Below are 14,840 nucleotides of genomic sequence, written 5' to 3' on the forward strand. Positions count from 1 at the left end.
GTTTATTTATTTATTTATTTTTTTTCCCCAGGGGTCATCGTATCGACCAAGCGGTCCTAGAATGTCTCCAAGAGGGCTCATTCTAACGGAAATGAAAAGTTCTAGTGCCCTTTTTAAGTGACCAAAAAAATTGGAGGGCATCTAGTCCCCCTCCCACGCTCATTTTTTCCAAAAGTCAACGGATTAAAATTTTGAGATAGCCATTTTGTTCAGCATAGTCGAAATCCATAACAACTATGTCTTTGGGGATGACTTACTCCCCCACAATCCCTAGGAGAGGGGCTGCAAGTTACAAAGTTTGACCAGTGTTTACATATAGTAATGGTTATTGGGAAGTGTACAGACATTTTCAGGGGGATTTTATTTTGTTTGGGGGTGGGGCTGAGGAGAGGGGGCTATGTTGGAGGATCTTTCCTTGGAGGAATCTGTCATGGGGGAAGAAAAATTCAATGAAAAGGGCGCAGGATTCTCTAGGATTACTATAAGAAAACAATGAAAAATAAACATGAAAACGTTTTTTCAAATGAAAGGAAGAAGTAGCATTGAAACTTAAAACGAACAGAGATTATTCCGCATATGAGGGGTTCTAAAAATACTTTAGCATTAAGAGCGAGGTATTTAGGAGGAGATAAATACCTTGCTATTTATGCTAAAGTATTTTTAGTAATTTCAACTATTTATTCTACGGCCTTTCTGATTCAGGGGTCATTCTTAAAGAATTGGGACAAAACTTACGATTTAGTGTAAAGAGCGAGGTATTAACGAGGGTACAAACCCCTTCTTATACATAATAAAAATATAAGGTTATGAAAGTTTGTTACGTAAGTTAATTCTTAAGTTACGTATATTTTTTACTAATAAAAACGTTCGTTAAAAATTAAAAGTTCTAGTTGCCTTTTTAAGTAATAAAAAAATTGGAGGGCAACTAGGCCTCCTTCTCAACCCCTTATTTCTCAAAATCGTCTGATCAAAACTAAGAGAAAGCCATTTAGCCAAAAAAAGAATTAATATACAAATTTCATTTTAATAATTTATGTGCGGAGAGCCAAAACCAAACATGCATTAATTCAAAAACGTTCAGAAATTAAATAAAAAAAACTAATTTTTTTAGCTGAAAGTAAGGAGCGACATTAAAACTTAAAACGAACAGAAATTACTCAATGAAAAAATAAACATGGAAAAATTCTTTCAATTGAAAGTAAGGAGTACCATTGAAACTTAAAACGAACAGAGATTATTACGCATATGATGAGTTCTAAAAATACTTTAGCATAAAGAGCGAGGTATTTAGGAAGAGATAAATACCTCGCTCTTTATGCTATAGTATTTTTGTAATTTCAACTATTTATTCTGGCCTATCTGATTCAGGGGTCATTCTTAAAGAATCGAACCAAAACTTACGATTTAGTGTAAAGAGCGAGGTATTAACGAGGGTACAAACCCCCTCATATACATAATAAAAATTTAAGAATATAAAAGTTTGTTACGTAAGTTAATTCTTAAGTTACGTATATTTTTTACTAATAAAAAAAATTCGTTAAAAATTAAAATTTATATTTGCCTTTTTGTGTAACCGAAAAATTGCATGGCAACTAGGCCTCCTTCCCCATCCCATATTTCTCAAAATCGAAAGCCTTTTAGCCAAAAAAGGAATTAAAATGTAAATTTCATTTTAATAATTTATGTGTGGAGAGCCAAAATCAAACATGCATTAATTCAAAAACGTTCAGACATTACATAAAATAAACTAGTTTTTCTAACTGCAAGTAAGGAGCGACATTAAAACTTAAAACGAACAGAAATTACTCCGTATATGAAATGGGTTGTCCCCTCCGCAATCCTTCGCTCTTTACGCTAAAGTTTGACTCTTTACCACAATTCTGCTTTTTAAAACAATTAAAAGCTTTAGTATACAAGAACATACAAAAAACATACGGTTTACAAAAACATAATAAATAAGGTTAGCTGTCTTATCATTATACTAATAGCATGCAAACTTAAAATGCTAATTCACGCGACTTGGGCTTTAAAATCTATTTCTACTTGGGACCCTGTCGGTTTTATCCAGTAGCTGTAAGTAAAATTCATCCGGGTCACTATTATCTCCATCATTGGTTCTACAGGGGCATATACTACTATGACTGATACCTTTCACTTTTTAGCCATGAAATGAGTGATTAGCATTCTATTATCAATACCTTCCCAACCTAAAAAAGACCCGGCAACTTTGTTAATCATTATGAGCCTCAGTCTCTTCCTATACACCCCATCCTTCCTGTATGAGTGAATAAGTTTTACATTACCTAATGTCATGTTTCCTACTCCTAGGGTATGAGTTTCTGAAACTCCTAATAGCTTCAGTCTGAAGCCTCTGAATTTTAGACGCTTCAAATTATTGAAATTATTTCTGCCTCTAGATAAGCAATGGTCTGAGAACCAGTGCAGGACGGGAACTAACACATATTCTGAAGTGTACCCGAAGTGCTTAAGCCGTCTTACAATCAGACAGCAAGAAGTCCCTGGGACCTCCAGATGAGTAGAGGATTTGTGCAATTCTGGGCCCATATTGGTCATGACAAGGTTTTTCACACTTGGTGATGCTGTTCTATCAACAAGAGTCAAAATCCTATACAGACAATCTAAAGTCTATCACCTCCGAAACATTATGTATACATGCCTACAAGTATTATGCTATTACGTGGAGGCATTCCTTAATAGATAACTTGGCTTGGAAGAGGTTTTTCAGTCCACCAGAACTTTTGATTCTGAATTGAATTAGCCCCTTTAAAATTTTCAATGACATTTCTAGCTGTTATAGAGTGGTGCTGCCTATGATATTGCTTGTATTCTTTTTTGAAAACCTGCTTGTATACAGTCTTTTCGTCTCGTTGGAACTCCTCCGAAACTTTCCCTAAAAGTTTCACCACAATACCCTTAGCGTCATTTGTTGCAGTAACTGTAGTGGTAGCATTAAAAGTATGCGTATAGTGCCTTCTGGCTAGTTCAAAATCCCCCACAACATACCCTTAAAGGTCTAACTTAATAATATAATTTGTTCTTCTGATATTGCTTTGTCAACTTTTTGAAAATCCATATGCTCATAGTTTGTTTTGATTTATTTCATCATCCGCCTAAATATTCCTTAAAAGCTTCACCTTAACACCCTTAGCTTGCACAGTAGCAAATAGTTGTTGCAGTATTAGTAGCAGTATGCGCATAGCACCTTTGGTTTCTTCAACATCCCCTTCAACACACGCTGAAAGTTTTAGCTTAATACCATCAACCGTTCCTGAAGCATATCTGATGCGTCCGCTTGAAAACCTATGTGGGCGTAATGCGTTCCGAATTATTTCTATTTAGTTTCTGTATATCCCAAAATTTTCACCTTAATATCCTTAGCTTTAATAGCAGTAGAAGTAGTATTAGCAGTAGAATTAACTGTATTAGCCTAAGCTTTAGTGGCAGTAGTAGTAATATAAGTAGCAATAATAGTAACAGGAATTGTAGTACAAGTAGGAGCAGTAGCATTAGGATGAAAATATTTTGTTTTGGTTAATTTAACATCCCTCACAACAAGCCCTGTTAGTTTTAAATTCACACACTAAACTGTTCCTAAGACATCACTATTATACCCTTTTGACAATCTGTATACAGACGGCGTGTTTTGATTCAGTTCACCTTCCCCCCTCAAAATTCCTTGAAAATTTCACCTTCATACCCTTAGGCATTGTTGTAACAGTAGTCACAGTTGTAGCATTGATATTACTATTAATAGTATTAACATATTGCCTTTTGATCTATAGAAAGTCCCTCTCATCAAGTTCTAGAAGTTTCAATTTCGTACAATTAGCCGTTGCTATGGCATTGCTGATATGGCATGTCGTTTTGATAACCTGTATGTTATTAAATTTTCCTCTCATTGCTCTTAGCCTTATAAGTAGCATCAATTGAAGTAGTAGTAGTAGTAGTAGTAAATGCAGCAGTAACAGTGGTACTAGCAAGTGTGCAGATATTGCCTTTTGGTGAGATGATCTTCCCCTTTAAGCATTCTCTGAAAGTTCCAACTTAATACCCAAATTAATTCTTGAGATTCGCTATTTTGTCAATTTGCATGCACGTAGTGTCTTTTGATTTAGCTCGAATTACCCCTAAATAAATGTAAATAGAGCATTCTAGCAGTAGTAGTGGTGTTAGTTGTAGTAGTGTTGGTAGCATGCAAATATTGCCTTTTTGATCATACCCCTTATCATTTTCTGTATTTTCCAAATTAATATACTCAGTTAGTCCTGTGTTACACCCTTTTGACAATCCTTATACATATAGCGTGTTTTGATTTAGTTCAACACTGTCCTCGACATTTTCTGGAAGGCTCACCTGAATGCCCTTCGTCTTTTTGGAAAGTAAAATTCAGACATGTATACCTTTCTCAATAACATATACTGTGTGTAAACAATAAACAAATTGCCTAGCTTACAGCCCTTGTCCTGACAACTTTGGAGAGGTTGACATCCTCAAAGACATAATCACTGGACCTAACTCGTGATTATGTCAGAACATATTCAGCAAGGCTGAACAGAATGGACTTCTTAAATTTTGATGGGGTTTTGGGGAATGATAAGGTTGGAGAACTGATTGCCTTCATTCATATTTGACTCTTAAAATGGGCACTGAAACTTCGGACTTCCAATCAAATGAGCTCCATCCGATCCAACGCCTATACGACCAGCCGTTCCAAAAAAAAACATATATGCCTCGGGGCATAACTTACAACCCTTTCCCATGAGCTCTGGGAGATTTTGAGAAAAGAGTACGTCAGGGAGGGGGGCGACTTGCTCTCCGTCATGTTTGACTCTTAAAAGGGAACTTGTAAATAAGCCTCTTTTAAAGTTCACACAACCACCCCTTCCATAAAAACCTTATTTGCCTCTGGGGGTTAACTTACAACCCTTACCTTCAGGCTGTGGAGGATTCTATCCACCTCAAAGGCCTCATTATATGATGCTTCGACGATTTTTGAACAAATGACTATCTCAAAGTTTTTATCAGATGTATTTGTGAAAAATAAGACGTAGGGGATGGGAGGGGTGGGGTTGGTCTGTTGCTGCTTCCAATCACTTTGACTCGTAAAAATGAATTAGAACATCTGATTTCCGATCCAATAAGCTCCCTCCGGAGTTTATATGACAGCACTTTCCATAAAAAACCATATATGCCCTCAGGGCATAACTTACAACCCTTGCGCTGAGGGTTGGGGCGGGGGTGTCATTCTTAAAGACATGTTTTCAAACCTTTCAACTACGCTGAACAAAAACGACTATCTCAAAACAGATGTGTTTTGGGAATTGATGGGTTTCGGGGGGGGGGAGCTTGTTGCCCTCCAATCACTTTTAACCTTTAAAAAAGGTCCTTTCGGTTTACTATCGAATGAACATTTTTTGAAGTTTCTACGACAACAAATGGTCACTTCAAAATTTCTATCAGGTGCATTTGGGAAAATACGAGTTGTAGGGGGGGGGGGCGTATCCGCCCTCGGTCGCTTTGAATCTCAAAAAGGGTATTGTAAAATCTGATTGCCAATCCATTGAGCCGCCTCCGAAGTTTATACGACCATCCTTTCTATAAAAAAAACCTTATATGCACTCAGGGCATAACTTACAACCCTTGCCCTGAAGGCTGTGGGGAAGGGGTAGTCATCCCCAAAGATATTATTTCCGGACCTTTTAACTACACTGAACAAGTTGGCTATCTCGAAGTTCTTATTGGATATGTTTGGGGAAATGGTGGGCGTGGGAGGGGGGTTAGTTGCCCTCCAATCACTCTTGACTTTTGAAAGGGGCACTAGCCCCTTCAATTTTTAATTGAATGAGCCTTTTTCGAAGTTTTTACGACAACGAATGGTCATCTCAAAATTTCTATCAGATGCATTTCGGAAAATACGAGGTGTTAAGGGGGGGGGTATTGACCCTCCGATCACTCTGAATCTTATAAAAGGCACTAGAACTTCTGATTACCAATCCAATAAGCCCCCTCCGAAATTTATTCGACCACACTTTCTATATAAACCTTATATGCCCCAGGGCATAACTTGCAACCATTGCCCTGCGAGCTAAAGGGGGGTTGTCATCCACAAATACATAATTTCTGGACCTTTCAACTACGTTGAATAAAATGACGATCTCAAAATTTTGATTGGATGTGTTTGGGGGAATGCTGGGCCTGGGGCATTTTTATACAATCTTAATAGGGACTTATGCCAGATTTGCCTCTCACTCAATCGGACTATCTGTCTTGGCTTTTTCTACAATTAGCCATAGCTTGATGCCCACAACTACTTGATTTTAATTGGAAATCGAGGGACTATTAAAAAGGGCTCTAGCTGTTCCAATTTCCAATGAAATGAGCCCTGTTTGAAGTTTCTACGACAAGTCCCTCGATACGAAGTGCCTCAGTCTAAACTTGAACGTCTTACTCGATTAACGATTTTAATGATTGTTGATCAGCTCTTTAATCATTTTGTTTGTTGTTGGCGTCCCAAATTAATGTTACCAATTTATCTTTTAGGAGTTGAAAGATGACATTCCAACATTATCTGCAACAGTACAAAGGATTGATTTGAACTTGCATGAATTGATTCCCAAATGTGATGGAACTTTAACTGCAGATTTGACACGCCAAGTGTCTCTGGTTAAAAATAATTTTGAAAATCTCGTAAATGAAATACAAAAGAAGTGTGAAAATTTGAAAGTTGTCTTAGAGAATACGAATTTAATTTCAGAAGAAATCAATGCCCTGACAGCACCTGTAAACAGTATTTATGAAACTGTTGTTAGTTTGTGTGATTGTTCTATACGAAATACCAAGGAGTTAAATGATCAAGTCAAAGCACTTAATGATATCAAAGTGAAAGTTGATGGAATCTCTGAGAAAATGTCCCGTTTGGATAAATCGAAAGGTCAATTTTTGCCTGAACCGTGTAGAATGAAGGATGTTTGTGAAACGCTTTTGAGTCGATGGACATATTGTACGGAAAGAGTTAAGGAACTAAACCACCTCAAGCATTTGCTACGATGTTACGACGATTTCAAAGGTAATTGTACTCTGTTTCTTTCTCTCTTTCTCTTCACCTCCTCTCTTCTATCCCTCTCTCTTCTTTCTCTCTTTCTTCTCTCTCCTCTCTCGTTCTACTTTCTTTCTTCAAATAAAAAAACATTTTATTTGCAAAATGCCAATTTATTTGTGACTTTATTTTTATGATGTAACTGCGGAAACGATAGGAAAAAGAGAGAGAAAATATAATACAAGAATCCGTCAAACAACTGATTAAAAAAGGGATTTTTATTGCTTTTCCATCGACAGCAAAGAAAATGGAAAATATTTCTCATACCCTCTTGAAACGCAATGACTAACTTAGACGTCACTTTTTTTTATAATTGATCTTCTATTTTTGAAATTGAAGTTAAAATAAAGACCAACATTCAAAAGAATGGTTTTTCGGACCTGCGTTTCTTTAGTAACATTCTACTTGTGATTAGAAAGGGCCTTTTGATTGTTTCTACAACTCAAAACTTCTTTTTGTCTCCAATATATGCTTTAGTACCATTCATACCAATGTTTTATAATCCTCTTTAAACCCAATATTTTTTTTCAGGTACCAGCTTTCAATAAATTAAGATTCTGTTACGCATACTTCTTGGTCTTTTTAGATTATATTTCCGGCTTTATGCCATTCCAGGCGAATGGAAATCTAGTAGAGAGAAGTGGAATTTGAAAAAAAGATTAGCTTTTTGAACAAAGTGGTTTTTCAAAGGCTATCACAAGATTTAAAATTCTTGGTTAAGGTTATTAATTTGACTGTTGAAATAAATTAATGAAACCTTACAATGCTGAAAAAAAGTTGTTTTAGACACTATTGTTTGGATTGTCGCACATTTTAACATTTTCCTAAAGAACTTGCAGGGGAAGAGTCAGGGCTGTATACAGAATTTTTTTTTCGGAAGTGATTTTACAAAAGGAATTTTTAGGGGAGGGGGGGAGGTTGCACAAAAAAAACCCTCAAAAACGCATAAACAAATTTTTATATTAATTATCTTACGTCTTTACGAGTCGGACAAGCATGTGGGGGAGCTTAAACCTCCTACCCCCTCCCTGGATACGGCCTTGGGAGTAGTTCTAATGTTTATCCAAAGAATTGCTATGTAGGAATTACCTATGTTTTGTTCAACTTGCCTAAAGCAATCATGCAATGTTTCTTCCAAAACGTTTTGTGTGCATTATAGAACCGCGTAAAGAGCAGTAGAGCCTATATTTTGTATAAAAATCTATAGGATAGGACTATTCTGTATTTGGATAACTTGTTTACCGAGTTCCTATCTAAATAGGTTGTTTTATTTTATTAATTTGGACTCATTGTTGCTCGTGCGAAAAGTTTATGACAAGGAAACGTCCATTCACAGTGGGATTTTACTAGCATCAAAGCTCGTCAAATTTTAAATTTTTAGAGTTCACTGAATTGACTGAATTCAGACTTGTTTATAAAAGAGGTCCAAAATTGGTTGATATGGATAAAACCGAAGCTTAATCAATTTGATCTTGGTTTGGTAAGCTGACGAATCAGAGTCTTGTTTCAGAAAATTTTAATTGGTTAGCATCTTTGAAATTACGATATGAATTTTCGGTATGATCTAGTCTTGAACTACAAATAAAATCTAAAATCCAGTTACAAATGTGCTAATACTGGATTTTAGAGTTGACGAAATCCCAGTATTAGCAAGACCTCGTTGTGCACGGAACCTAAAATTAGGAGAAGAGAGCATATATCAGTAAATTTGTTATTTTGAAGATTCCTATTTCAGGTATTTCAACAAAATGCCAACTTCCTCTAGGTTCAGAAAGAAAAAGCTGTATCAATCCAGTATAGCCACCAACAAATATTCAGACAAAATCTATAAAGCAATTTTTGTTCATGGCTGTTCTGTTGCTATTCGGTAGAAAGAAACGCCAGAAAAATTGCATAGTTGCCTAGCAAAACATTTAATTTTTTGATAAAATGCTTGTCAAAGCAGCTGAGATTGCTGAAGCTGGCAATTAAACTTGAGAAAGTTGAATATGTTCGAAAATATGTATGATCAAAGAGTGAAATTTGTTTGTGGCACCAACGTTAAACTCATTTTAAAATAAGTATGAGAATAATACCATCGTATCTCAATATACGTTTTTGTCTGCAGTTTTGTATGGTCTCTTATTTATATATTCATTGTCTTTGGCAAGCATCAAACAGTTCGTGGTAACGAATTGTAGTAAGAGCGACCCGGATCAATAGCAACCGAAACTTTAAAAAACGGAATTTCGATACCAATATATACATCAGAAAATCGAATTTTTATGCTGATTTTAAATATGTAAGTTTCATCAAGTATAGTTCTACCCACTTTAAATTTACAAGCCTGAAAAAATTTGCCTTATTTTCTAAAAACGGAAGAAACACCCCCCTAAAAGTATTATAATCTTAATGAAAATCACACCATTAGATTCAGCGTATCAGAGAACCCTTCTGTAGAGATTTCAAGCTCCTATCTGCAAAAATGTGGAATTTTGTATTTTTTGCCAGAGGAAAAATCACGGATGTGTGTTTATTTGTTTTTTGTTTTTTTTTCAGGAGTGATGGTATCGACACAGTGATCCTAGAATGTCGCGAGAGGGCTCACTCTGATGGAAATTAAAAGTTCTAGTGCCCTTTTTAAGTGACAAAAAAATTGGAGGGCAACTAGACCCCCTCCCACGCTCATTTTTTCCCAAAGTCACCGGATCAAAATTTCGAGACAGCAATTTTATTCAACATAGTCAAAAAATCTAAAAACTATGTCTTTGAGGATGACTTGATTGCCCACAGTCCCCGGGGCAAGGGCTGCAAGTTATGAAATTAGCCCATTGTTTACATATATTACTGGTTATTGGGTATACAGACGTTTTCATTAAGGATTTTTTCTGGTGGTGGGGGGAGGGGGGAGTGGTTACATGAGATGATTTCTCAATGGAGGAATTTATCATGGGGAAAGAGAATTTCCATGAATTGGATTTTCCACCATTATTTAAAAAAATAATGATAAATTAAATAAAAAACAAGTTTTTTCAACTGAAAGTAAGGAGCAACATTAAAAATTAAAACGAACAGAAGTTATTACGTCTATGAGGGGGGGGGGGGGGTTCCCCTCCTCAGTACTTCGCTCTTTACGCTGAAGTATTTTAGTAATTTCAGAAGAGCTATTTATTCTAATTAAACGGCCTTTGTGATTCAGGGGGCCCCCTCAGATACGTAATAAAAATATACGTATATAGAAGTTCGTTATGTAAGTTAATTTGTAAGTTACGTATATTTATTACTAATAAAAACTTTCGTGAATAAAATTAAAAGTTCTAGTGGCCTTTTTAAGTAGCCAAAAAATTGGAGGGCAACTAGACTCCCTCCCCCCTTTTTCTCAAAATCGTACGATCAGAACTTTGAGAAATTCATTTTGCCAAAAAAAGTAAAATTAATTTGCAAATTTCCTCTGAATTATTCATGTACGGTGATACAAAATCAAAACCTGCATTAACTCAAAAACGTTCAGAAATTCAATAAAAAACGAGTTTTTTAACTGAAAGTAAGGAGTGACATTAAAATATAAAACGAACAGAAATTACTCCGTATATGAAAGGGGCTGCCCCCTCCTCAACGCCCCGCTCTTTACGCTAAAGTTTGACTCTTTCTCACAACCCTACGTTTTAAAATAATAAAAACTTTAGCGTAAAGAGCGGGGCTTTGAGGAGGGGACAGTCCCTTTTATATACGGAGTAATTTTTGTTCGTTTTGAGTTCTAATGTCGCTTCTTACTTTCAGTTAAAAAACTCGTTTTTCTTATTTAATTATATGTAAAACATGAAGTGTTTTTCTTTTTAATTTTAGTTTTGCTTGCCCAAGAGAGCGACTGGCTTAGTAAGCTTGAGAGGAAATTGAAAAAACAAGATGAGAACACAGGAGATGCAGAAGAACTATCGGAAGAACTTGATGATTTAGAAAACCTCATGAAAAACTATTGTTGTGATACCATTGAAAAAATGAAAACACTCGTTGATTCTGTATCGGAAGCGAATTTTACTGAGCACCTAATTGGTATAGAATTTTCCCAATTGAGTACTAGATGGCATAAAACTACAGAGGAGGTATGTATTCTTCTATGTATTACGTCCTCTCAGGAGTTCAGTAATTTTTTTTATTTATGTAAAAAGAGTCAATCGAAAACTATTTAGTAATAAATTGACGCTTCATTTTAGAATATATATATGTCTTGAAATTCCTTTAGGGCAATATTAGGATGTTTCTTAGAAAAGTTTTGTCACTTTCTAGATACTTTATTCTTAGCTTCCAAATTCAGTTTTTAAAATTCATCGAGGTTTTGATTCTTTTTAGTACATGTGGTTATCAGGATGAATTTCTAGATGTTTGTTTGGGAAATTATTTGTTGGATTGCACATTTTAAAATTTAAAAAAGAGACGATTTTACTTTACATCATATCTTTATATCATAACCGCGCTTTGTGGTGGTACTTCATATTTTAGTAGCAAGTTGAAAACATTCATGGTTTTTTAACGTATGTTTTTGGAAAACTTTGAGCCAAACAAATTTCACTAGATGTGCTACAATGCGAGGCAAAATGAAACCGCAATTTCTGACGAATTGCTTTCAATATGTAACTTAAAAAAATTATTATAAAAAAACGAAAACATTTTTCACTATACTTTTTTTTGATCTGGTATATTTTATTCAAGCACAAAGATACATTAAAAAAAAGGTAAAGGATACGGCATTAGACTTTACAGTCTCTACCGGCGGTGTTGATCTCCGTTTCTTGACCCTTCAGCCAGGAAGTGCAATGGGGGGCTGGGGGCCAACCATCCTGTGCTTTCGCACACCCTTCCTGTTTACCTTCCCCAGATTTCTCCAGGTACCCATTTAGGGCTGGGTTGACTCTAGCTAAGCTTACAGAGTCACGCCACTGACCCCCGTCCCAACTGAACAAAGTTACATTAAGTTAGTTTTAAATCAAAATTTCTTGAGGTTTAAACGTAGATTCAGTTAATCTGATCTTACAACGCAATTTGTAAAAAACAATTAAGTTTTACACAGATTTCCCATTCAAAGCCTCATATAGAAAACAAAAAACAGAAATGGCTGATGTAACATGAGAAACATGATTTTTTAGCAAGAATTCCACCCCTTCTTTTTGTTATATATACGGATAGTATATTCTTTTTTTGTTAGCTGTAATTTTCAACGCCTTCTATTAAGATAATAGTAATGATCTCTTCACTAATCTGTATAGATTTTGCAAGGAATTTGACTTTTTTTGGCTTCCCACTTGCGTCGGTGTAAGATTTTTTTTTGTTTATTCTTTTCGAGACAAAGAATTTATTTTATTTTGATGTAGTTTTGCGTTGCTGAGCTGATCATTAAGGAAATAAAATGTGATGGATATTATAGTGCCAGTTGTTTTGTCTTGCTCTTTTGTTACCTTTATTTTATATATCATTCTAAAGGTCAGTTTTACTTTGCTAAGTTTAGTTTTCAGTTTTTTTCCCTTTCCTGCTGTACGGTTCTTTAGACTGATGCGCAAAAATTCCCAGGAAATAAAAAGACTACGTTATTATATATGAAGCTGATGGACATAAGCTACTGTATTTCCGACGTGATATCCTACCTTGGTCAGCCTTTTTGTATGTTACGAGTTCAACCTCAAATTTCATTTAGTCTGCGCACTATTTAAGTATCATTTAAATTGTGTACAAACTGGGCAGTATCCGTTTCGCCAGTTTTAAAAAATTGCCAGTTACGCCATTTTATGTAAAATGGGCGTATGTTAAGGCCTAAGACTTTTCCTTGTTTGCTGTAAATTAAACAAAGCAAGGTTTTACCATGACAAGTTAAGACAAACTTTAAAACTTATAACGAGTATAAATTAGCTTATTTAAGGTGTTAAACATGTAACGAGTGGAAGTTTGCTATGAAAGAAAACCCAACTGAACGGAAATAATGATGAACAATGAATCTTAACTTGGAACGAACAGAAATTACCCAAAAATATGTTAGTATTGCCACCCTTCGAGATACTTTACTGAAAACGAAAAAGACTTTCAAGTCGAAAGATTTGTTTAGCTAATTATTCAATACATTTGAAAAGAATGAATTTAAAGTGAAGAAAAAAGTGGTGAAAATATGAACGTTTCTCAACAGCTTAAATTAATTTTTACGAAAGTTTTATGTAAATTATTTTTTAATCATAAATAAGCGTAGCGTTGTTGCATCTTAAACCCTTCAAATGCTACATGTCACTTTTACTTTCCTTAAAACTAAATATGTATATTAAAGTTGGCTAGTTTTAATAGCCATTTGGGTTTCTATACATTTGAAAGGAATACATGTGATAGTAAAGAAAATTTAGGAAAATTTCTTGTATATTAGACAAATAAAACTAAAGTTACTGCAATAGAAATACTGACATTGAAAGAAAATGTGTTTTTTTTCTGAAGGTGTCGCCACTCTTATTACTTGCTCAGACTTAGTACCCCACGCGGGCCGGTGCATCAGGTGACAACGGTGCCTCCCCACGACGACCTCCGAAGAGCTTGCGGCCTCAAGTTTTCCAAAGATGCTCTCGCCGATGTAGTACTCCTCTCTAAACATCGGCTAAGGGTCACTTCTTACGCTCTATCCCTTCTGATGCCGGGGAAGGGGGGCATTACCATATATTCCGTTTGAGCCTGCTACATCAACCAAACAGTCCATTATGGCTCCATTTGTGATATTTTTTGTTCGTTTCACGTTTGACTGCTGCCCTTCAATCATTTAGATTGAAAATCCTTGCACTACTCTTTATCAAACAGTTCGCGGTAACGAACTGTAAGTAAAAAGCAACCCGGCTTAATAGCAACCGAAACTCTAAAAAAACGGAATTTTGATAGCAATGGATACATCAAAAGAATCGGATTTTTATGTTGATTTTAAATATGTAAGTTCAGTCTTACCCATTAAAAGTTCTGAGCCTGAGAAAATTTGCCTTATTTTTGAGAAAAAGGGAAAACACCCCCTAAAAGTAATATAATCTTAATGAAAATCAGACCGTCAGGTTCAGTATATCAGAGAAACCTACTGTAGAGTTTTGGAGTGGGAATCCCATCTCCGTGGGTTAATCATTCCATAGAGGAATTTTTCGTGGGGTAGAGAATTTCTATGAAGGGGGCACTAGATTCTCCGGCATTATTAAAAAAGAAACAACGAGAAACTAAATATAAAAAAAACGATTTTTTTCGACTGAAAATAAGGAGCAACATTAAGACTCAAAACGAACAGAAATAATTATGTATTTTCTTCGCTCTTTACGCTAAAGTATTTTACGTTAAAGTATCAATTCTTCGCTCTTTACGCTAAAGTATATTTAGTAATTTCAAAAAAGCCGTTTATTCCAATTAAACGGCCTTTGTGATTCAGAGGTCATTCTCATAGAAGTTCGTCACGTAAGTTAATTCGTATGTTAGGTATACTTATTCCTAATAAAGACGTTCGTAAATAAAATTAATTGACCAAATAATTGGAGGACAAATAGGCCCCCTCCCCTGCCCCTTTTTTCTCAAAAAAGTTCGATAAAAATTTTGAGAAAGCCATTTAGCCGAAAAAAGTAAAATTAATATGCAAATTTCGTTTTAGTTATTTCATTTATGGTGAAACCAAAATCAAAACCTGTATTAATTCAAAAAAGTTCAGAAATTAAATAGAAAAGCAAGGTTTTTAACTGAAAGTAAGGAGCTA

At 35.3% G+C, this 14,840-nt stretch overlaps 1 protein-coding gene across 4 annotated transcripts in view; it reads left to right on the forward strand.

The window, feature by feature from the left end:
* The window catches only part of LOC136041926 (utrophin-like), a 427,919-nt gene that overhangs the window by 74,085 nt on the left and 338,994 nt on the right, over positions 1–14,840 (forward strand). For all 4 annotated transcript variants that reach the window (XM_065726724.1, XM_065726734.1, XM_065726743.1 and 1 more), the window contains 2 exons: positions 6,562–7,087; positions 10,943–11,199. In XM_065726724.1, coding sequence (XP_065582796.1) covers positions 6,562–7,087; positions 10,943–11,199 — 783 coding nt within the window. The remainder of the gene's footprint in view (positions 1–6,561; positions 7,088–10,942; positions 11,200–14,840) is intronic.

Source organism: Artemia franciscana, chromosome 2, assembly GCF_032884065.1.
Source record: "Artemia franciscana chromosome 2, ASM3288406v1, whole genome shotgun sequence".
In the NCBI taxonomy this organism is placed as follows: Eukaryota; Metazoa; Arthropoda; class Branchiopoda; order Anostraca; family Artemiidae; genus Artemia; species Artemia franciscana.